This window comes from Myxine glutinosa, chromosome 6 (genome assembly GCF_964187855.1).
Source record: "Myxine glutinosa chromosome 6, kmMyxGlut1.1, whole genome shotgun sequence".
NCBI classification, from domain to species: domain Eukaryota; kingdom Metazoa; phylum Chordata; class Myxini; order Myxiniformes; family Myxinidae; genus Myxine; species Myxine glutinosa.
The window spans coordinates 101,103,520-101,129,088 of NC_136266.1; the positions used below are offsets into that span (position 1 = coordinate 101,103,520).

Consider the following 25,569-nt stretch of genomic DNA (forward strand, 5'->3'; position numbering starts at 1 on the left):
CACCTTTCGAGGCCATTTTTCCCCGCAAGCGGGGGTTGGCCTTTTTCGGGAACCGTGGTTGTTGTTGTTTTTTGGTCCCCTTTTTGAAGCAATGTTTTACGGCCAGATGCCCTTCCTGACGCCAACCCTTTTTGCCGCCTTTAACGACAAACAGGGAATTACCAGTGAACTGGTACTCAATTAGCCGACCTCGGAAGGATGACAGGCTGAGTCAACCCCCCTGGCGTTAATTCAGCGATCGACCGGGATTCGAACTCAGATGGAGTAAATATCGTGAATGCCTGCAGACGTGGCTGCAATTGGACGGTGAGTGTCACAATCTTGCTAACAGACACCAGCATCTGGTCAACGTCGAGTTCACCAACATTCCTGCAGAGGCAGGATTTCACCCTAAATGTTATCAACGCTTCATCAACAAGAGACTGATAGAACTGAGTTCCAAAAAATGTCTGAAGAGGCAGCTGCAGCAGAGTTTGGAGAGTGAGGGATCGCTTCAGTGTTCAGGTTCAGTACACACAGGCCAGCAACCGAGTCTGCTGTACGTACCAGTACGTAACGTACGTAACAGCACGTACCAGTCTGCTGTACACAGGCCTAGTCCGTGGAAAAAATTGAGGTCACGTTCTGACCTGCATTCACCCAAACATGTCCTACCAACAGTGTGCATTATTTGTAAGAAGGCAGACCGGTACGTGAGAGTCTCTCATAAAACAACAAAGGATAGCTTGATGCAAGCTGAAACGTTAACAGCAGGTGAATACATATTCTAAAAGAAATTGATAGAAGACTGGAATTCCGAAATGAATGATCAGGGAAAATACAAACTGTGATATTCATTTGATCTATGTTTTCAGGGAAATTGCTGGAAGCCGCTACTCTCAAAAATGACGAAGGCATCATATTGCACATCAGAGGGAAAGACTGCGTTGCCCTGGAAGTGAGATACCACAAAGTATGTTACTGTAGCGGTTCCCGCTGAATGTACACAATCGCCTTGCACCTGCCAGGACGCGGCCAGGGCGCGATCGCCATGCCGGGCTCGTCCGGACGGGCCCAGACGCACCTCTCCTGGGCATGCCCGGACTCGCTGTTCCCGGGCACGCCCGAACCTCCCGGGGACGCCCGGTCTCGTCTTTCCCGGGCATGCCCGCTCTCGCCTTTCCAGGGCTCGCCCAGAGCGCCCGGGCACGCCCAGCCTCGACTTGCCAGGCCGCGTCCAGGACGCCCGGGCATGTCCAGACTCGCCTTTCCAGGGCTCGCCCAGAGCGTCCGGGCATGCCCGCTCTCGCCTTTCCAGGGCTCGCCCAGATCGCTCGGGCACGCCCAGCCTCGACTTGCCAGGCCGCGTCCAGGACGCCCGGGCATGTCCAGACTCGCCTTTCCAGGACTCGCCCTTGACACCCGGGCATGCCCGGTCTCGGTTTTCCCGGGCAAACGCCCCGGCATAAATGTGTATATATATTGCTGCCCGATAAACGGGCTTGTCAGAATACCTGAGCTGTTTTGTTTCAATAAAGCAACTCAGACGAATTCCGTCTTTGGTCGCGTCAATTCTTTCGACTCGCGTTGGAGCGCAGCTCCTTCATTACAAAGATTACTGTAAAATTTTGTGGAAAACCCCGATGAAAGTGCAAAGCAGTACAGCTGAGAGGTAAGTTTCGAAACCACTGCTAAAGTGTGAAATAATTTTTTTGTACCAGAACATGAATTGAAATTTATGCAGCGATGTGTTTTTCTGGCTAATATCCTGCTGGAAGAAATGTGTGCAACACTCCAGCACATGTACCAGCCAAGTAATGATACCAGCATGATCTGCCAGATGGCTGAGCCACCCATGTTCGCTGTCCCTCTTCAGTGACTTTAACAATTTCCTGTTTTGTGAAGTTGACTCCACAGGGCCTAAGGCACAAAGTGATCTCTCCACATGGCCGGTTACTCCACATGAAGACATATCATTTAAGACATACTAATTTCCTTCTACGGGAAGGGCAAACGTAAAGTATTTTCCATAATGACAGCGTCGGAGGAGTTTACCAATGCTTTCATTGAACTTGGGCAGGAATTCATCCTGCCAGAATCGTTGATTGTCCGGCTAAAAACATTCGTCTGTCATTTGTATAGGCAGACTACATCCACCGAAGTCAATGACGCGAGATACAAAGTCTTCTGTCTTGCCTCGTCCTCCCCATGTGAACAAAGCATGCCTCCAACGAAGTATGCTTTAATTCAGCACACTAGGCGGGCACACAACATCACAACAGCGCTTACAAGGGGATGGAGGTGTGGACATCGACAACGATGAATATCTTGATGAATAACTGTTGGGGTGGAATGGAGGTGGAATGTTTTGCCTATGGATCGAATGAGACGGGAAAGCGCACTGACCAAATTTGTCATGTAATATCGAAGTTCTAAGTTTATGTTCTAAGTTTATGGCATTTTCCATTCACTTTGTAATGTTTTGACATAAAGAATGCCACTTGAGCCCGTGGACATTCAGAATTTTCGCATACATCGAAGCCTGCATCTTTGCGTATTGACACGACGGTGAATAAACTATCATGCGATTTACTTCAGGTGTGTGCCTTATTATTATCTATGGATTGATACTTATTGTATCAATGGATTATCATGTATTCATCGGATTCATACCGCCGACCATATTACCAAGCTTCGCTACCCTACATTCACTATGCTCTCCCTGGTCATCATGCGGTCCCCATATGCATCTGGAGGCATTTTTAGTGTCGCCCCCTTCATCCGTTGTTTTCCAGACAACCACGAAACGTCGTCAATAAGCAGTATCCCTTCCATATGCCAAGCTTACCCATTTTCGAGAGGATATCTCTGATGGTTTCGAAAATATTTTGGGTTAATTTCGGAGAAATTCATTGAATTTTACAGTAGGTACGAACGACAAAAGTACATTTTTTACATTTCCGCTGTATGATGCGTGCGTAAGTAAGAGCCTTCAAAACTGACAGGGCCACAGAACCTTGGGAGGTCTGTGCCTAGCATAAATTCCTAGGCTGAATTATATGTACCGACGGAGATACCACGCCGCAAAGTCGGCACCGGAGCTAAAAACCCTCCTTTTTGACTCTACATGACCTAGTTTGACATGGTAGTTCATGGAAACTGGCAGGATTTCAGAGTTAAACTTTTAACACAAGGTCAGGCATGTTGTATACAATAAAACAATGCATAGATATCGTAGTCCCACGAGTTTGGAACGAAACTCATTTTTTGGCACTATTTCAGGCCTCAGCTTGAGGCCTAGTCTGTCTGTTTGTCTGTCCGTTTGTCTGTCCGTTTGTGAACAAGATATCTCAAAAAGTTGTGGACGGATTCGGGCAAAAATTGGCAGAGATGTAGCGTATGTGACAAGGACGAAATTATTAGATTTTGGTGAAGATCCGGATTCGTATCCGGCTACTAGAATTTTTAAAGTGATTCTTCACCATTGAGAGATCGGGCCAAAAACGATACATAGCAGGATATCTCAAAAAGTTGTGGACGGATTCGGGCACAAATTGGCAGAGATGTAGCGTATGTGACAAGGACGAAATTATAGATTTTGGTGAAGATCCGGATTCGGCTACTAGAATTGTTTAAAGTGATTCTTCACCATTGGGAGATCGGGCCAAAAACGATACATAGCAGGATATCTCAAAAAGTTGTGGACAGATTTGGACGAAACTTGGTGGACCGGTTGGGTGTCTGACAAGGACAAATACAGTAAAATTTTGGTGAAGATCTGGATCCAGCTAATATAATTTTTAAGTCATTCTTCATCATTGAGTGATATGGCTAAAAATGATAAATAGCAGGATATCTCAAAAAGTTGTGGACAGATTTGGACGAAACTTGGTGGACCGGTTGGGTGTCTGACAAGGACAAATACAGTAAAATTTTGGTGAAGATCTGGATCCAGCTAATATAATTTTTAAGTCATTCTTCATCATTGAGTGATATGGCTAAAAATGATAAATAGCAGGATATCTCAAAAAGTTGTTGACGGATTTGAACGAAACTTGGTGGACCGGTTGTGTGTGTGAAAAGGACTAGTCGTTTCGATTTTGGTGAAGATCTGAATATGGATTCACATACAAGACTTATTTAGATTTTAAGTGATTCTTCACCATTGAGAGATCGGGTGAAAAGTGATATATAACATGATATTTAAAAAAGTTATGGACGAGTTATGACTAAACTTGGTGGATGAGTTGGTTAGGTGACAAGAAGAAGCCGATTAGATTTTGGTTGAGGTCCGAATCCAGATCTGGCCTATCAGTAGGATACAAAACGTAAACTGTTCACCAGGCAGAGGTATGCGCTCTACTGAGTGCCGTTCTAGTTTTTCAAGCATCACAAGTTAAATGAACTCTTGCTCTGTCTAAGTTTTCTTATATTCTGAACTTAGGAGCTTAAAAGAAACAGGATGGGTTCCCAAATAAACACAAATGTTTTTTTATACAAAAAACATGATAAATAAATACAAATAAATCGTGAAAAACTTCATAAACTATAACGGCACTTGGTAGAGGTACAGCACATACCTCCGCCAGGGTGAACTATTTGCGTTTTTTATCCCAATGATAGGCCGGATCTGGACCCGGACCACCAAAATCTAATTGGTTTGTTCTTGTCACCTAATCAACCTGTCCACCAAGTTTCGTCCAAATCCGTCCACAACTTTTTGAGATATTGTGCTATATATCGTTTTTAGCCCTATCAATGGTGAAGAATCACTTTAAAAATTCTCAGATCCAAACCCAGATCCGGATCTTCACCAAAATATAATAATTTCGTCCTAGTCAAACACCCAACCTGCCCACCAAATTTCATCCGAATCCGTCAACAACGTTTTGAGATATCCTGTTCACAGAAAGACAAAACACACAGACAAACACACAGACAGGAGTGAAAACATAACCTCTGCCCACCTTAGGTGTATATGTATGTATGTACCACGAGACTGCTGGAAAAGTTTCATCATTTGTTTGAGGATCATCAGCGACAGTGTAGAATAACCATACGGCGTGTTAGTTGCAAACAACCTACAACTTGCAAAGCCGGAAGCAAGACAATCACTCAACCACCGGACTAATTTCACCGCTAGTTGGAAAACCACAGAATAACTAGGCAATGTAAAAGTTACAAGAAACCTACCAGTGCAGTGTGAGAAACAAGATTGCCTCCCTCATTACATATATTGAAGACTCAATTACATCTCTCATCTACAATTGACAAAAACAATCAATCATCTATCACCTAATCAATTGCCATCAGCTGCGACTGGGGTTATATATTGCCCTGCCAGAAGAAAATGGACACTGATGATTGCAAACAAACTATATTTTAACAATTTGTGATATGAACACAATCAATTTAACGACATATAGTATTTGGCATCAAGTCCTTTGGCATGGAATACATTGATTGAATCCTTGAAGGCATCAAATCAATAATTTTCTGCAAAACAACTTCATCCAGATTTTGTCACATGTGGACTAAATTTTGTTGCAGCTCTTGCATACTAATTGACAGAGCTTGATTTTCTACAGCTCCCAATACATATGTTGCCAGATGAGTTTGATGGCATTCATGTCAGGTGCCCAGGGAATAAGCTGCAGCCCACTTTGAACATATGTCATGTGGAACCATCTTCCTGCAATAAATGTGTTATGTTACAGATTCGTCACTTCCGTTGTGGTGGTTTGCATCCACTGTAAATATTTCTGATTCCATGTACTATTATTGTCTTCAAAAGGTTTATTGTCCATGAACTGTTTTCAAAAGGTAAAAAAGTTAAAGTTAAAAGAAAGAGGAAACCGGATCGGGAACCGGACCACGAAGAGGAAGAAGAGGAGAAAAAAGGGCGGAGCGAGGGAGTCGGACAAGAAAGCCGAGTTGCTCCGAGTTCGGAATCGAATGTTGGCGAGCAAGAGTCACTAGCGAACTATCGGGTTTCCGGGAAAGGAATTCCTGCGACAGAGTTGTCATCGCTGTGACCGATCAACCTGCATGTGAGGTTTTTGGCGGTGGATTCCGAGGAGAAATATCGCCAGGCCGTTACGTCTCAAGAGCGGGTCGTCAGCCATTTTGACTCGTGCAGGACTTGTGCTTCGCTCGCGGTTTCGTCTCTTTTCAACCATTTTCATCGCATTCAGACGTCGATCTGGGGCGTGTGTGTGATGTGGCTTTTTGACGGTTACTTCGTCCATACCTGAGGGTGTGATCTCTCAGTCGCCAATAGGGCGCCTTTGGATTTCCCAGTCGCCTTGAGGGTGCCTTTGTACAGCTTCGGGGGTGTGACTGTACTTGCCATCCGCACGGGATTCTGGTCTTGATTGGACATCGTTCTGGCGATTGCTGGAGCGAATCAACTTCGTCTTGAAGCCGGGATTAAGAGACATTGGGGAATGTCCTTGTTTCACTCACTTGGAGCACAGTGAGTTATATATTACAAAACTGATGGTACCATCATAGGACATATTGATTGTACTTTTGAATACTATTGTGGTTGTACTGTTATTCTTGTCTGATCTTAATACAATATTTGTTTGTGAGTAACAATTGGGGTGGCTTCTCCATTGATCTTTGACACACAGAATAACACATTTTTCTGCCGTGACTCCTCTCGGGGCTCGGAGGTACACCGTGACCAGGGGGTCGGGGAGGAGCACGTAACAGTTATATAGTGCAAAATACCTTGATAGCATAGATTTCCCTTATCCAGCACTTCCATTCCCTTGCATTTCCTTGAAATAGTCCAAATGATAAATGAATGTCATTGTGGTAAGGAATGAATTAGCAACAGAACAGATCATAATGATTAACGCGTGAGAGGTGATAGCTACCTGTAACCAAGACACCAGCAGGAGAGAGCTAGAGAGATAGGTGATATGTATCTGCCATGCAGCTGTAGGGTGGAGGTCCACAAATGATGATGGAGAAGGGATAGCAGAAAAAAGAGATGGTCGGAGGTTGAAAGCATCATGAGCTCCAAAACTCAGAACGAGCCAGCCAAGCTAAGGGGAGGAGCATCGTTGTGAAGAACGAGTATAGATATGTATTAGGAATAGGATGTGTTTTTAAAAAACGTAATAAAAATCAAAGCAAAATTATAAAGTAAGATTAAACATACTGTATGTATATATATATATATATATATATATATATATATATATATATATATATATATATATATATATATATATATATATATATATATATATATATACACATATATCTATATAAATAAAACACAGTTTGTTTGTGTGTGTGTGTGTGTGTGTGTATGTTACCGATAGACTCCTAAACAGAGAGGCTCACATGCTTGATATTTGGCATAGACATGGCCATTGAGCCTGGGAAGGACATGGCCTACCTAAAAATATTTGACGAGATCCATATTTTTTATTCATATATACCTCAGCGCATTTCAGCGAGGAACATTATACACGGAATCTCAGCCGGTGCCAGAGCAGCTCGCTGATTCGCTCAGAGCGATCACGTGATGTTCCATCCTCGCTGTCAGACCACTGAACGGAAAATATATAGAATGACCATTGCCATTCACACCACATAGGTGGAGATGCAGCTACCGGGTGTCATCTTGGTTGGCACTCGATGCTGGGCGATGGTGATTTCCTTCATGCGTTTGCACGTAATTCAGAGCAAAAAGCGATTGCGTTTCTTCACCTTTTGTGTGATCGTGCTTTGTGTCGATTTTGTGCGATATGAATTAAACGTCTTTGCAACAGTTGTGAAACGTCTTTCCACAACCCTTCCTTAACCGATTGAAGCAGTATATTGCCGCACAAAATGGCATTTTAACAGTTGTCTCGCTTTTAAAATCTGGGACACGTTCAAAACAAACGAGATCCGCAAAGCGAGTTGGTCGAGTCGTGTTTACCAAGATGGCGACACGGCGGCTTCACTTTTCACGGAGTATGAGCGTTCTATATATTTTCAATTCAGTGCACCAGACTCGCTCACATACTTGATTTGTGGGATAGGCATGGCCATTGGGCCTTCACGGTGTAATTTGTGCGAGGCTTTTGTCCGAGTGAGCTTGAGTCGAGAGGGCGAATGTACGGGTTGGGAATATACGGGTCTCCCTTCCCCCGCCCGGCAACGCCGGTACTGGAGGGCGTCACAGGATCGGTGAGTCTCCAAAATCAGCTTCGTGCTGTTGTTGCGAAGATGCAGGACGATGTCGCGATTGTTGTGCTGCTCTCCTCCCATGAGAACTGCAACGTCATTGTTGACTGGCCCTCCCCTTCCTCCCCTCCCCTTCCCCCTCCCCCCTCTCCGTCCCCTCCCTCCCCTCCCCCTACCCTTCCCCCTCCACCCTACCCCCTTCCCTGCCTTTCCCCACTCCCCCTACCCTTCCCCCCTCCCCTTCCACCTCCCCCTACACCCTCCCCTTCCCCCTCCCCCTCCCTTTCCCTTCCCTCCTCCCCTCCTCTCCTCCCCTCTCCTCCCCTCTCCCCCGTTCCCCTCCCCTCCCCTCCCCCACCCGGCAATGCCGGGTACTTCTGCTAGTATATATATATGTATATATATATATATATATATATATATATATATATATATATATATATATATATATATATATACATACATACGTAATGGAATATACATATTGTTATGGTTTACGACCCTTCTTTTCTCTCTGATGCGGCTTATTCCACTCCCCCCCCCCCCCCCCCCCCCGAGTTAAATCAAGCCAGCCCACAGGTGTAAAGCCTATGATTGGCTGTGGGGCAGAGGAGGGATCAAGAAGTTGATCGAGAGAGAGAGAAAGAGAGAGAGAAGAGAAGAGAAGAGGATAGGAGATAGGGACACAGAGAGAAACAGAGAGACACAGTGAGACACAGAGAGACACAGAGAGTGAGTGGCCATTTTGGAGGAGGGCTCATGGCAGAGTGCCTTTTCGTGTGTTGTAGAGTTTTCAGCTGCAATCTCTCCACCTGAAGGTTGGGCCTAATCAAAACCCTGCGGCCGCCTCTCTACCTGAAGGTTGCCTTTTGATCGAACTCTTGCTACCGTACCTCTGTATTGGGGCCTACCGCTGGGCTTGCATTGTGGCCTACCGCTGGGCCTGCATTGAGGCCTACTCTACTGCTGGGCTTGCATTGGGGCCTACTGCTGGGTCTGCCTTGAATGCCGTGCTTATTCGAACTCTCGCTGCAGCTCCTCCAGTTCGGATTCCCGACCTGGCCTTGAGTTGATACAGTACCGCTCACATCCTCATCGTCTAGGTCTCTTCTCTTCTGACATCTTCAGGAGCACAGGACTGTAGGTCGTCCCTTGGGACTGACCGGATTCCAAGGGGTTCCCTCAGGTCATCCCGGGTCCTTTACACGAGCAGCACCCTCCAGCTCCCTGGCTGCCTACTCCTTCCCTCTCGTGCTGGCCTAATCTGGTTTTTCCCTCTCTTCTTCCTTCTTTGTTTCCTCTTTCTTTATGTATAGGAATAGATTTTGATTGTTATAACCTATAAATAAAGCCGGTTTGATTGAATGCTTGGCTTGGTGTGCTTCAGGCCCTTACAATATGTTAAATTATAAAGGGAAAATGTAAAAGGAAAAGAAAGGCAAAGGAGTAATAATGATTCAAGAAAAAAGGCAAAATCAAAGGAAAGAAGAAGAAGAGAAAAGGTGCATACAATAATGACAGTGACGTCAAGCCAGGTTGATGGGCAAGTCATGTGGCTCCAGCCATGTGAATGGCATGCTCTCCCTTGATTAACAAGTTGGACTAGGAGCAGGAGACAGGCAAGAGACAAGCTCCAAGGTGCTGACCAGGCTCCACTATTGCCTTTGACAGGCTGAAGTTCCCAGGATGATAAAGCTCCACCGACAGCTGGAAATTCCACCAGTAGACTGCAATACATCACAGCAATTCAACGTGCATAACATCCAACAGGAATAGCAAAGGAATCTATGCAAAGCAGGCAATGCATCAGGTAGTTAAAGAGCATCAGCTTAGCATGGAAATACTAAAAATTATTGCATTTCAATGATGGAACTGGTAGTTATGTCACTCTTGGAATATACCTTTTTACAGCTCTTACAATTACCTTTTAGAGTAGCTATCAATCTTCAAAGCATTTGCAGCAGCTATTGTTGAATTGCAGGCAGGCATTGGTGAAAATCACGGATCTATGAATTGTAGATAAGGCATACATGGCTTCCACCACATAAACATAGGGGCCTGTCCTGTTTGTCCATGATTGGAGTTGGCAGAGCAGGTGAGTGTCATGTTATATACTGTATATATACCTTCAATACTCTCGGATGCTTACCCAGCCGCAAAACTTTATCTTCTTTCATCAATTCCAAGAATAAAAATCAACTAAACAAATAATGCTAGCAGACCGGACACCCAGCTTAACGTCCATCCGTGGGCCCAGGCCAGACTGTTTAAAGGTGAGTGTGTATACCTGTAGACAATCCCACAAGCCATTACCACATCGTACTAAATAAAGATAGGGGCAATACCCCTGGTGCTCACCTGGTAGAATAAACAGTATACTGCACCGACTAAGGGTATTTTAAACCAATTTCAATGGTTGCTAGAAGACAGGGCAGCATTTAGAATCATACTAACATAATCATAAGACTTTAACAAGCAAACACAAAAATACCTATTTTGGGGGGCAAACCCCACCTCCCCCAACCCCATATACCTCCTAAGACCCCAATTTTTCTAATACCTTGAACACACATTGGTACATCATGGGTGATGAAGGTTGTGGTCAAGTTTCATCGAAATTGCTTGTGTAGTTTCTGAAAAGAAAACAAATACCTATTTTGGGGGGCAAACCCCACCTCCCCCAACCCCATATACCTCCTAAGACCCCAATTTTTCTAATGCCCTGAACAAACATTGGTACATCACGGGTGATGAAAGTTGTGGTGAAGTTTCATCGAAATTGCTTATGTAGTTTCTGAAAAGAAAACAAATACCTATTTTGGGGGCACCCGTAGATCCCCGAAAGGGCAGATTTTTTTTTAATGCCGTGAACAAACTTTGGTACATCACGGGTGATGAAGGTTGTGGTCATGTTTCATCGAAATTGTGTGTGTAGTTTAAGAGGAAAAAGCAAATTCCTATTTTGGAGGGTCAAACCTGGATCCACTTTGTCCCCGATAGACTCCCTTAGATCTCGATTTTTTTTTAATGCCGTGAACAAACCTGTCAGAACACAACAAATATCATTTGTGCCAAATTTGGTCGCAATCCCATCAGCGGATTCGGAGAAGAAGTTTCAAGTGTTGACGGACTGACGGACGGACGGACTGACGGACAGACGGACAAACGAACTGACAGACGGACTAACAGACTGACGGGCGCGCCATTGCCTAAGCTCCCCTGAACTTCGTTCCAGGTGAGCTAAAAATCACTGATAAATTCACTGAAGTTATGCACTTGCTGCTAAATGGTACTTTTCTTTGAAACTGGGGGTAGCAGTGTAGCTGCTGACGTGCTGCATTTTTGCAGTGAGTGGTTCCATGTCTTGCATAGATTACAAATAAAAGCGGAAGTATCTCCTGAGGTAAAAAAAAAAAAAACAACAACAAAAAAACAGTTTTAAAGCATTATACGTATCAAACGATACATTTTATGAAACGGGGAAAACTAATACACACTTTGGTGGTTTAAAAATGACAGAATATGTCTTTATTAGAAAAAAAAAATGAACATTGAAGACGACGCTGCGAAAAAAATACACCACTCTAATGCATAACCACGAGTTTAAACTACATTTACAACAAATATGAAAACCATTTTCATATCACAATGTTAAATATAGAATATATAGAAGATAATGTCAAAAAAAAAATGAGCCCCATCTTCCAATAGTAAAAAAATCCTTCAAAAAATTCCTGAATCGGGAATAATATCCTGAGCTTCACCAAAAACTAATCAATTCTTCCTTATCCCAAGGGCAATCATCCCACCAACTTTCATCCAAATCCGTTCAGAACTTTTCCAGACATCTTGTTCACAAACACACGAACACACACACACACGGACACGAGTGAATGCATTACTCCCTGGCGGGAGTAATAACAGCACTTACAGTTGACCGGGGCAGCTCTATCAGGGCAGAAATTTGACGAACTGACTTGTTGGAAAGGTGGCATCCTCTGACGGTGCCCCATTGAAAGTCACTGAGCTCTTCAGTACGGCCCATTCTACTACCAATGTTTGTCTATGGAGATTGCATGGCTGTGTGCTTGATTATATATACCTGTCAGCAATAGGTGTGGCTGAAATAGCAGAATCAACAAATTAGAAGGGGTGTCCGCATACTTTTGGTCATGTAGTGTATGTCACACAGCAGTTGTCGATATGCTTCCCTATTGGAAATCAATGCTGTCATCAGCATACAGATTGAAGTTCTCGGATTCAAACTGGTATGCTTTCATTTTGGCACTCATCCGCCATGAGTTGAACAAGCATCAGGGAAGGAACAGCCCACTCCAGTGATCCTCGTAAAAAAAGCTCTTTGCAGGATTTAATGAGAAGAAGAGGCCAAAGAGCATTGGGACGAGCATACATCCTTGTTTTATTCTGCTCTATATTTGGAAACTCTCTGATTGGACAACATCTCGATGCACTAGAGCCTGCATGCCATCATGAAATAACGAGACTCATTCATTTTAGAGGACAGCCGATCCTTTCAAGAACCTGGAGGAGGCTGTATCTGCTGACTAGATCAATATGGTGCTTCATTTGTTTTAAGAGGAACCAGAAAGGCGCATGATGATGGTACAGTGTACTCTCGTATACTGCACAGTGTTTGTATAATGAGTTTTGTTGTCTTGTGAGATATTGCGATGGAAAATCTCTCAATTTTCATTAGAGTTTAATAAATGGTGTACAAGGTGCTTTTATCATGAGCTGTGTATTGCCTTGCGAGATATTTTGCCAATAAATTTCCTGTAATGCTCCACATTGTGCCGTGAGTAATGCCACAACCATATGTCATACTCATACACCCTGACTACAAGAGGTGGGGGGGGGGGGGGGGGGGGAGGGGTGTCCTTTATTCTTGTTTATTTCCTATTTGGTGTGGGCATGGGAAAGAGGAAGTTACGTTTTTTAAATCAATTTTTCCACACATGATAAAAATGCATTCCTTAGATGGAAACCAATTCCTGGAACATACATATCTGTTTGTTTCATGGAGACTCATCTTATGTGGGCTTGAAAGCCAAAGTGAGAAACAAAAGCATTTTAATAGGAGAGATTATAGCTAGAGCAGGTTACACCATGGATCGATAAAAGGATGTCAAAATATGACATTAATTACCCTCACCAGAGGAAAGGCTACATGTCTTTTTGTTTGCTTATGTGTCGATTTGTTTGTCCACACAGACTGTGCTAACGTAGGCCACAAATGCCACCTAGTGGCAGCCAGTAGTACACTATTTAAAATATTTTTTCAATCGAGTACCTCCATAAAGTATGCACAGTGCCGTCAGAAAGTATTCACACCCCTTGACTTTTTCACATTTTGTTGTTACAGCCTGAATTTCAAATGGATTGAATTGAGATTTTTTGTCACTGATCTACACATAATACCCCACAATGTCAAAGTGGAATTTATTTTTTTTGAAATTGTTAGAAATTAATTAAAAATGAAATGTGGAAATATCTAATTTACATAACTATTCAACCCTCTAAGTCAATACTTCGTAGAAGCGCCTTTGGCAGTGATTACAGCTTCGAGTCTTCTTGAGCATATCTGTATCAGCTTTGCGCATCTGGATTTCTGGATCTTCTCCCATTCTTCCTTACAGATTTGCTCAAGCTCTATCAAGTTGGATGGGGAGCATTGGTGAACAGCAATATTCAAATCTTTCCAGAGATATATGAATGGGATTCAAGTCTGGGCTTTAGCTGGGCCACTCAAGGACTTTCACATTCTTGTTCTGAAGCCATTCCAGTGTTGCTTTGACTGCATGTTTGGGGTCATTGTCCTATTGAAATGTAAATCTTCACCACAGTCTGAGGTCTTTTGTACTCTGAAGCAGGTTCTCCTCAAGGATTTGCCTGTATTTGGCTCCATTTATTGTTCCCTCTATCCATACAAGTCTCTCAGTCCCTGATGCTGAAAAGCATTCCCATAGCATGATGCTGCCACCACCATGCTTCCTGGTAGGGATAGTGTTAGATGGTTGAGCTGTGCTCGGTTTCCATCAGACATCGTGCTTTGCATTCAGGCCAAAGAGTTCAATTTTCGTCTCATCAGACCACAGAATCTTTTGCCTCATGCTCTCAGAGTCTTTCACGTGCCTTTTTGCAAACTCCAGGTGTGTTTTCACATTGTCCTTTTTTTCATTATATAGAAGGTGGGTTTCTTTCTAAACCATGTCCAATACTTAATTGGCCACAGGTGGACTGCAATAAAGTTGTAGAGACATCTCCAGGAAAAGGATGATCAAAGGAAATTGGATGCACATCTGAGATCAATTTGGAGTGTCACAGCAAAGGGGTTGAGAATATTTGTTGAGTCAAGACATTACACCTTTTCATTTTTAATTATTTAATAAAAATTCCTCAAAAAAATTCCACTTTGATATTATGGGGTATTACGTGTAGATCAGTGACGAAAAAAATCTTACTTTAATCCATTTTAAATCCAAGCTGTAACACAACAAAATGTGGAAAAAGTCAAGGGATATGAATATTTTCTGAAGAGACTGCATAATTAGAATGTGAGTATGTCTATAAAATACGTAGTTTAAAACCACACAAAACAAGTCCAGACAAGGTTATGCAATCTTTGATTGCTCATTCTAGTTCATATTTGATTACGGTACAGGCAATAATGGAGGCAAAACACAAAATATGCAAGAAACAACTGCTGCATGATACAAGTTACTATTCAAATGCATGGAAAAACTTACTGAAAAGCACCAGCGACCCAAAGTGGCGGGCTGAAAACTGCAGCATCAATCATGACTGCCCGGCTTGCTGCGTCAAGCCATACTTTTTGGTGTAAATGGTTGAGTGCCTGGCCGGCAACAGTGAGTCCCATGGGGAGGTCAAGCCAATATCCTCCTGGGGAATAGTGAGTCAACAGTCCACTATGAGCAGGGCCTTCTTCTTGTGCAATTGTCCAGCTGGAGTTAAAATAGAAGGAATGGGGTTGAGGAAATAGACAAGACAGGGTTAGGCCATCTGCGCTCTCCAAACACTTCTCTCTCACTGCTGGGTGGAATAAGTGAATTACTATGGTATCTCTCAACATTCTACACTTCTCAGTATAGCCACAGTCACCTTTACAAACAGCTTCAATTCAGTCATTAAATCTCTCTCCAAAGAGGTATTTTCTGTGATGAGAGTATAGTGTAGCAATGATCTGATTCTACTTGTGCTTAATATACTTTTCATATTTGGCATAAACAACTTTCCTTCTCAGGGATAATCCCACTTCTCCTGGTTCAGTCAAGTAAAATGTCAAGTATAGTACCATAGATCTCTTTTCCTTTATCTCCTTTGTATGTCAATAAATAATTTACTTTATATTTAATTCTCAGACTTTGCAGCCAGTGGTCCATCAAAGGTAAACAGGCACTGTTGTTTGAACCTTTAAATTCATTATGCAGGTCTGCTGTCTGCCAATACATTGCTAGTTTGTCACTAGATGCCAGCATCGGCCGTCACATTACCCCAAACTGCGGTATACGGAACCAATGTAATTATGCTACGTACCATATTCACTTCTTTGGCGGTTTGTGGTGAATTCCTCACCCAAAATGTCCCTTTTCAAAGCAGATTTACAATTATGCTTAGCTTTCCATGGATGGAATTTTCAAATATATACTAAAACAACACCAAAGCTGTCCACCAAGTTTTGCCTAAATCCAACCTTAGGTTTTCAAAATATCGTGCTATATAGTCACGTGAAAAAGTAAGTACACCCCATGTAAAGTTTTGACTTTTTCAACATATTTCAACATACAGCTATTTGATCTTCATTTCAACAATATTGATAGATAAAGGTGATATAATATAACAAATATCATGAAACATTTACATTTTGTCGACCATTGTATAATTTAAATAAACATAAATGCAAATTTCGCATGTGGAAAAAGTAAGTACACCCTTGGCTCGAATAGGTGGTATTGCCCCCTTTGGCAGAAACAACTTCAAGTAGGCGTTTCTTATAACTATCTACCAGTCTCTGACATCGACTGGGAGAAATTTTTGCCCACTCCTCCATGCAGAATTCTTTCAGCTGTGCGATGTTTGAGGGGTTTCTTGCATGCACAGCTCGTTTCAAATCCCCCCACAACATCTCGTTGGGATTTAGATCCGAGCTTTGACTTGGCCATTCCAGAACCCTCCATTTCTTTCTTTTCAGCCATTCCTTGGTGGATTTACTGGTATGTTTAGGGTCATTGTCATGTTGCAAGGTCCACCTTCGGTTGAGCTTCAACTTTCTGACTGATGGCCTCACATTATCCTCCAGCACCCTCTGGTACAATGAAGAATTCATAGTGGATTCTATGATGGTGAGCTGCCCGGGCCCTGATGCAGCAAAGCTGCCCCAAACCATAATATTTCCACCACCATGCTTTACAGTTGGTATCAGGTTCTTGTGGTCAAATGCTGTCTTTGATTTTCACCAAACATGTCTTCTGGTACTGTGGCCAAATAGCTCTACCTTTGACTCATCTGTCCAGAGCACATTGTTCCAGAAGTGCTGGTCTTTGCCTCAGTGTTCATTGGCAAACTTTAGTCTTGCCCTGATGTTCTTTCTGGACAGCAAAGGTTTCCTCCTGGCACACCTCCCATATAGATCAAATTTGTGCAGCCTCTTTCTAATGGTGGACTCATGCACTTTGACATCAACAGTGGCAAGAGCTACCTGTAGGTCCCGTGATGATATTCTGGGGTTCTTAGAGACTTTTTTCAGCATCTTGCGGTCTGCTCTCGGGCTGAACTTGCTGGCGGCGGCCTGGCCTGAACAAGTTGGCAGTTGTTTGGAATCTTCTCCATTTGTAGATGATCTTCCGGACAGTCGAATGATTGATTTCAAATTGTTTGGAGATCTTTTTAAACCCCTTCCCAGACTCGTAGGCATCTATAACCTTCTTTCTGAAGGCATCAGAGAGCTCTTTTGATCTAGGCATAGTGACGCTGCACAATTCAACAACAAAGAGCAAACCAAACTAAATGTCTGAGGTTTAAATAAGACAGGTTTTTCCAAGATCCTCTCTTATGATGTTCTAATCATTTGCACCTGAGTTGGTGCACCTGATTCTAATTTTAGGTATTTGAAGTAGTGATAAATGTAGGGTGTACTTACTTTTTCCACATGCGAAATTTGCATTCATGTATATTTAAATTATACAATGGACGACAAAATGTAAATGTTTCATTATATTTGTTATGTTATATCACCTTTATCTATCAATATTGTTGAAATGAAGATCAAATAGCTGTATGTTGAAATGCGTTGAAAAAGTCAAAACTTTACATGGGGTGTACTTACTTTTTCACGTGACTGTATATTGGATTGAGTCTCTCAATGGTGAAGAATCGCTTAAAAATTTATTGTATCCAGATCTGGATCCTCACCAAAATCGAATCAATTTGTCCCTTTCATACCATTTCAAACAACCTTTTCATTTGTGTGTCTGTTTCTTTTTTGTGATTGATGTTAGATCCAACACGAGCCTCGATCTTGTATTTTAAAAAATAAGAATAAAAAAACCAAAAAACACAACCTGACCACCAGGTTTGGTCCAAATCCATCCATAACTTTTTGAGATATCCCACTCACAGACAGACAGACAGACAACACAAGCAGACAGACGGACAGCCAGGGGTGAAAACATAACCTCCGTCCACCTTCAGTGGCGGATGTAATTACATGGATATCTATATATATGTATATATATATATATATATATATATATATATATATATATATATATATATATATATATATATATATATATACTGTATATATATATACACGACATGACCAAAAGTATGCGGACACCCCTTCTAATTAGTGGATTCGGCTATTTCAGCCACATCCATTGCTGACAGGTACATATAATCAAGCACGCAGCCATGCAATCTCAATAGACAGACATTGGCAGTAGAATGGGCCATACTGAAAGCTCAGTGACATTCAATGTGGCACCGTCATAGGATGCCACCTTTCCAACAAGTCAGTTCGTCAAATTTATGCCCTGCTAGAGCTGCCCCGGTCAACTGTAAGTGCTGTTATTGTGAAGTGGAAACGTCTGGGAGCAACGACAGCTCAGCCGAGAAGTGAAAGGCCACACAATCTCACAGAATGGGACCGCCGAGTGCTGAAGTGCGAAACACGTAAAAATCGTCTGTCCTCGGTTGCAACACTCACTACTGAGTTCCAAACTGCCTCTGGAAGCAACATCAGCACAACAACTGTCGGTCGGGAGCTTCATGCAATGGGTTTCCATGGCCGAGCAGCCGCACACAAGCCTAAGAAAGATCACTATGCGTAATGCCAAGCGTCAGCTGGAGTGGTGTAAACCTCGCCGCCATTGGACTCTGGAGCAGTGGAAACGCGTTCTCTGGAGTGATGAATCACAATTCAACATCTGGCAGTCCGACGGACAAATCTGGGTTTGGCAGATACCAGGAGAACGCTACCTGCACGAATGCATAGTGCCAACTGCAAAGTTTGGTGCAGGAGGAATAATGGTCTGGGGCTGTTTTTCATGGTTCTGGCTCAGCCCCTTAGTTCCAGTGAAGGGAAATCTTAATGCTACAGCATACAATGACATTACAGAGTCTAGACAATATTGTGCTTCCAACTTTGTGGCAACAGTTTGGAGAAGTCCCTTTCCTGTTTCAGCATGACAATGCCCCTGTGCACAAAGCGAGGTCCATACAGAAATGGTTTGTCGAGATCGGTCTGGAAGAACTTGACTGGCCTGCACAGAGCCCTGACCTCAACCACATCGATCACCTTTGGGATGAATTGGAATGCCGACTGTGACCCAGGCCTAATCGCCCAACATCAGTGCCCGACCTCACTTATGCTCTTGTGGCTGAATAGAAGCAAATCCCCACAGCAATGTTCCAACATCTAGTGGAAAGCCTTACCAGAAGAGTGGAGGCTGTTATAGCAGCAAAGGGGGGGGACCAACTCCAAATTAATGCCCATGATTTTGGAATGAGATATGTGATGTCTGGGTGTCCACATACTTTTGGTCATGTAGTGTATATTCTCTATGTAAATGTGTACTGTGTAGCACCACACGGTGGTGGTGGCAGAGGCTATTACAATTTCCTTTTTACCTGGGCAATGCTGAGTTTAAAGCACACTTCACAAAGGTAAATTAAATTTGCCAAACAGTACGTCTAATTGGTCTGTCAGCAAAGCAACAGGTATGTTCCGCTAACAAATCATAAAAGTGATTGAATTAACCTGACAGTAAGGACGGGTTCTTTGCTAGTTCTTGTAAAATAAGCAAGGAAATAATATATATAAAAGTTGACCTCGTACATTAGTGGTATGTGGTGGATTAAAGTCGGGGAAGACAGGTATTGATTTTAAGAGAATGAATTTAAGATTATCTGAATATAGTGGGAGAATGAATGGAATAACAATGTCATTGAAGAACTGTGGTGCTGAGTCATACAAGTACAAGGATAAAATATGGAAAGGAAGGAATACTCACGCAGTTCCATTTCCAAGACCAAACGGCTTAGTAGAACTGGTCGTAGAAGAGTATATTGGATAGCAGGACTGTGACTGAGAGAGAGTTAAAGAGCTGGAGACATGGGGCAGCCAAGGAGTTGTCGGGCAGGAGTTGTTATCAACCCTTGCTTGACGGAATCGAACACGGCCAGCCAGATGAGTGACAGAGGAGTGGGTGGCTTGAGGGAAGAGGCCATGGAGAAGAGGGCCTTGTGCAAACTGGGAGGGAGTGGAGTGGGGAAGAAGTGCAGTGGTAAAGAGATTTGAGAAGAAAAATAGTAGCAAGTAGAATGGCGCTCGGTAGTGAGTATAGCATACCTCCGCCAGACTAAAGAGTTTACATTTGTATCCACTGATAGGTCATATCTGGAATACTCACGGTTATGGTAAAAATTATCGTATCAGGGTCCGGTTTCGGATCTTCACCAAAATCGAATCGATTTGTCCTTGTCATGCAACCAACCTGTCCACCAAGTTTCATCCGAATCCGTCCACAACCTTTTGAGATATTGTGCTATATATCATTTTTGCCTTATCTCTCAATGGTGAAGACAACAACAACAACATGCATTTTAAGGCCATTTTCCCTGCTAGAGCGTGGGTTAGCCTTGCGGTCCCCATGACAATCTTCTCCATCTTGCCCTCTTTTCTGCATCTCTCCTTGTTAACCCCCTTGCCCGCATTTCTTCTTCCACCATCTTTAGCCAAGTCTTTTTCGGTCTTCCCCATCCTCTGCTTCCTTCTACATTCATTTCCATCACTCTTCTCAACCAGTCACTTTCATCCTTCCTCAACACATGACCAAACCATCTCAACCTGTTCCTCTTCACAGCATCAATCACAGGCTCTATTCCCATCATTTTTCGTAATTCATCATTTGTCTTCCTCCCTCTCAACGATACTCCGCACATCCATCGAACCATTCGCATTTCCACCCTTTCCAACCTTCGTTGCTGCTCTACGTTCATTTCCCATGTCTCGCTCCCATAAACCATAACACTTCTCACACATGCAGCATACACAATGCATACACAATGTCAATGCTTCACCATCTCAATGGTGAAGAATCACGTAAAAATTATCAGATGCAGATCCGGATACAGATCATCACCAAAATCGAATAATTTCGTCCTTGTCACATACTAAACCTCCACCCCAAATTTCGTCCGAATCCATCCTCAACTTTTTGAGATATCATGTTCACAAACAAAAAAAAAAAAATGAAAAATCACTCATAGAGCGACACTTGGAAAAAGAGAACAAAGTAGAATGGCACTCGGTAGAGCATCCTTTTGACCTCACAAATAATTGGTCGTTAAATTAAATGACTGGGTATGCAAATCGTCTTCAAATTTTAAGTTAATCGGATGAAAATTGACAATTTTAAAATTTGGCCTATGTTGCCCTTTTGGCCTATGTTGACCGTTTGGCCTATGTTGACCTCAAATATAATTGGTGGCTGAATTCAGTAAGGTGATGTGAAAATCCTATTCAAATGTCAAGTCAATCGAATGAAAATTGAGGATTTTAGAATTTTGAAATGGTTGTTGACCTTAGACCTATGTTGACCTTTTGACCTATGTTGATCTCAAACATAGTTGTTTTCAGTAAACTGACATGAAATTCCTATTCAAATTTCAAGTCAATCAGATGAAAATTGAGGATTTTAGAAATCTGAAAAAAGTGGTTGACCTTTGGCCTATGTTGACCTTTTGACCACAAAAATAAATACGATTCTGTTGGACTACTAACTCTATCGTTTGGTGAAGTTTCGTGAAGAACATTTAAAATTATGAACTCTGGGCAAGTACAGACTTGGCATTTAATATGGAATTTTTTTTTTTTCTTGACTTGGGTTTACTTTCTTAACTCAGTATATCAATCTGGTGAATTTCTTTTACACTTTGGTGATTTATTTGTTAAAAGAACCATGTCACTGATTGTCTGTCGCAGCAAGAAGTCAACAACAGGATTATATCACAGGTGGCGTGGCAAAATGTACGGACAGGTGCATTTGATGATTGGCTTCACAGTCGGGTATACAAGGGTTGTTGCGTTCTGTATTAGTGGAAAACAACTGCTGCACGTCTCCAAAAGTTATTGCCGCTTCCTCTGGAGATGGTTAGTCAACTCGACAATACTGTTTGTCATGGAGTGGTGGCTTTACGAAATTACGGCATGAAACAGCGTGCTATTGCTCGGCAGTATGGCATCACTCAAGTTCAGGTGTCAAAGATCCTGAAACGAAATGCTCAGAGGGGTGTCCCTACTCCAATACCGAGGCCAGGACGTCCACGCAGAACCACAAGGAGAGATGATCGCCAGCTTCACCGGTTAGTCTGCAATGGCCGTACCAAGTCAGCTAATCGGCTTAGGGCTGAGTGGCAGCAACTGACAAATGTGCCTGTATCCAGAAGGCTAGTCAACCAACGACTGTTTCAAGCAGGCTATCGTGCCAGGCGTCCCCTGAGAAAGCCATGCCTGACAAGACAACACCGCCAGGGCCGATTGCAGTGGGCCAGACAGCACCATCAATGGCAGTCAAATCGACCACTTGGACCACCAGCCTACCTCTGTGTGTGAGTTGCAGCAGGCTATTGTCACTGCATGGCAAGCAATTCCTGTCCAAACCTTGGCAAATCTCGTGAACAGCATGCCTCAACGTGTACGTGCTCTCCTGAATGCTCGTGGGGGTTACACGAAGTACTGAACTGTAATTTTACTGTCCGTAATCCCAGTCGTAATTTAAGTTTTGTTTTTGTTAAAAAAAATTTGGGGGCTAATGTGCAAAATAAAGAGATATTTCTGGAAAACGTACAGAAGTTTAACACAGTACTGTCCATGAATTGAGTTCGATATCAGTTTACATCACTTTCAAGGATTAATTTATTTGTTTCGAAATGTCAAATGTGGTTTTTGTTTCTTTTAAAGGTCACATTAACAAAATCTAGAATAATTTCAACATAATTCCAATGAACGTTTGGTTCTAAGACATCTTGAAAAGTAAGTTCACCCCCACAAAAAATATATTCCATATTAAATGGCAAGTCTGTATAAGTAAGTGGACAGACAAACACACACATCTCGTTTTTCCATTTCTGTTCCTCACAATTCTGTCTCTCTCTTATTCTCACACACACACACACACACACACACACACACACACACACACACACACACACACACACACACACAAACCCACAAAACGGAGTGATCAACATTCTGTCAAAACAAACAAGCAGACAGACAGACGGGTGTGAAAACCTAACCTCCGTCCATATTTGGTGTGAAGCCAAATTAAAACTAAAAAGAAGCTTAAGAAGATGGAGGATTAAAGAGAAACTAGTCTGGTGGCGATGATAGCAAAAAAAGTATCAAAAAGCTTTTGAAAGAGATATAAGCAGAATTTAAACGACAATCAATTTTTTACATTTGCTTGGTGGTGGGAGGTTTGAGTTGGTGTGTGATAGCTTCTGGGGAAGAGGGACAATTACGCAATTTGACATTGCTTGGATCAATATCCTGTGCTGACATTTTATTTGTCTTTTACCTATTTTCCAAAGGTAATTTTTAATAAACCTCATTATTTGTTTTTTATGAAGCTGACGAACACCTTTGATTGGCCCATACAAGAAGACATTTAAATTAGGCAATGGGTGTAGTTCAAAAGATGACTGGGTCTGACATTGTTTTTTGAGGGTACAGTATTTTATTTCCAATAGCCGTATCAGGAGGACGTGATGATTTCCATGGCTACGCCTATGTCCAAAATGCATCTTAGGAAGAGTAAAAAATATTTTGAATGTGTAATCCTTTGTTTCTTTTAAATTGCTCTTCAATGACCTCTATATAATCACAACCTGATCCAACACTGAGAATATGCCTTCCAATCCTGACAAATCTCACACTCTCGTTTCACTATGTCTCTCTGGAAGGACCATCTGGTGAATTGTCCCATCTACTTCTTTAACAAACCTCTTTAAGAAGTTCAGTCACTCAAACGTTTGGACCTTTCTATCAGCCATGATCTTCCATTGGCAAACCACATATCTAAGTCGGCCTCCAAAGCCAGGTACCAACTGGACATCCTCTGTGGTACAAAATCTTTCCTTGGCACATCTGAATTTTTACCTACTTCCAAGGCCTTCATCTGCAGCTTGATGGAATACTGCTCTCCCCTTTGGGCTGGCACCTCAGCCTCAAAACTTGCTCAGCATGACACTGTGTAAACAATCTCGTGCGATGAAGCTGAGGCCGATATCTTTCACATCGCAGACTGGTCGGTCATCTCTCTGTCTTCGACGTCCTCCTTTCTGATCTTGCACACTGTGCCCTTTCCATGCTCTTTCTATGCATTCAATATAAAAAGTAACAAAAATTAGCTATTAAAGAGCTATAAGAAAGAAGGAATTAGAGATGGCAGAAAATAATGACAAAGACTTGGATTTAAAAGCTTTTGATTCAAAGACTTGCAATAAATCTAATCTCAAGTCACATTTTATATCAAAGTCTTCTTCCTCTTTCTTCTGCAGCACAAGGCTGTGAGGTAGCGTCAATGGCTGGGGGCATAGTTGTGCCATCGATGCCCTCTGTAGGTTAAGGCAAGAATTTGGAAATTGGCCAAGGTGCCCATGATAGATCACAAACTGTTTATGAACGATACCGTGGTATCTTTAATGTCGCCAACTCATTCTGGGAGACGAGATACCCAGATATCTATCTGAGGAACAGCACACACTTTTATGAAGCACCCTGCCTTTGAAACACCAGGATGACAGTTTATAGCTCACGGGATTTGAACCCAGGCTCAACTGGATAGAGGCGAGTGTGCGTACCTCTAGGCCATCCTGCCAGCCCTATATACAAGTAGGAAGGGTACAGAGGAAGACCACACCATACAGAGATTTTTAACAATCACCAGTCGGTCTCAAATCAGGATTGGAAGGCTCAGAATTAAACAAACCTCATGATGGGTTCGATATATCTATAATAATAAAAGGCAATGTGCATGTGTGTGTCTACTTGATAACTCCAAAACCATGAAACCTAGCAGCCCCAAACTTTGCATCCACACTGAGGGAACTCCAAGGGATTGCATGAATGAAAACTGGAAGTTTGGGTGTGTTTAAATACCATTTCTGAGGATAATTTAGGGGATGCTCATCACAAAAAAAAAAGCCTGACTAAAATGGCAGTGTACCATCTTTGTCAGCCCTCTGTCACATCGCTGGGTTCTTAAGCTGCCACTTTGTTTTTGGGCTATTCAAACGTGCCTTACCTTGGAAACACGATCTACTCGCATGGGCTAATTAAAGTATATAATTTAAATCTGGGTTGGGGTTTGAGGATCACATACTAGGGACTATTCAAGTGCTGAAATATGGAGTGAAATCTGTGAATTTTAAGAAATTACCGATTCCTATAACTAAGCATATATCATATAGCTCAGCTTTAAGCATGGCTGTCCTTCCTCCTTCTCTATATTGCCAAAGCATTAAACTTAACTTTATCTATTGTTCCAACAATCATATTGAGTGAAGAAAAGATTAAGGAATGTGCCCAAAGTGTAACTTTATTGAGTGCAAGAAAAATAATTAACCAGCAGGATCGCCATGAAAGCTGCCGCAGCTATGCCTAGGTACTCCGTGGGGAAATCTCCAGAGTTGGGAAGGCAGAATAAATCAAATTAAAAATGAATGAAAAGAATTATGAACATAATGGGAGGATTATAATGAATAAAGCAATGGGACAAGTGAGCTGCAAGCGCTCATTTTCAAATACTCGATCTTCATAAGTACAAATCGCTAATCGCTTGCCAAGCCAGCTGT

At 42.5% G+C, this 25,569-nt stretch overlaps 1 protein-coding gene across 4 annotated transcripts in view; it reads right to left on the bottom strand.

Moving 5' to 3' along the window:
• Positions 1 to 25,569, bottom strand: part of LOC137430118 (polycystin-2) — a 121,229-nt gene that overhangs the window by 84,995 nt on the left and 10,665 nt on the right. For 3 of the 4 annotated variants that reach the window (XR_010985001.2, XM_068120687.2, XM_078780256.1), the window contains exons 4-7: positions 19,722 to 19,960; positions 14,937 to 15,152; positions 9,680 to 9,896; positions 6,864 to 7,034 (exon numbers count right to left, since the gene is read on the bottom strand). Coding sequence is in view for 3 of the 4 variants with exons in the window: in XM_068120687.2 (XP_067976788.2) it covers positions 6,864 to 7,034; positions 9,680 to 9,896; positions 14,937 to 15,152; positions 19,722 to 19,960 (843 nt within the window). In the remaining variant the exon portion in view is untranslated. The remainder of the gene's footprint in view (positions 1 to 6,863; positions 7,035 to 9,679; positions 9,897 to 14,936; positions 15,153 to 19,721; positions 19,961 to 25,569) is intronic. The other variant, XM_078780254.1, reaches the window with a different exon arrangement.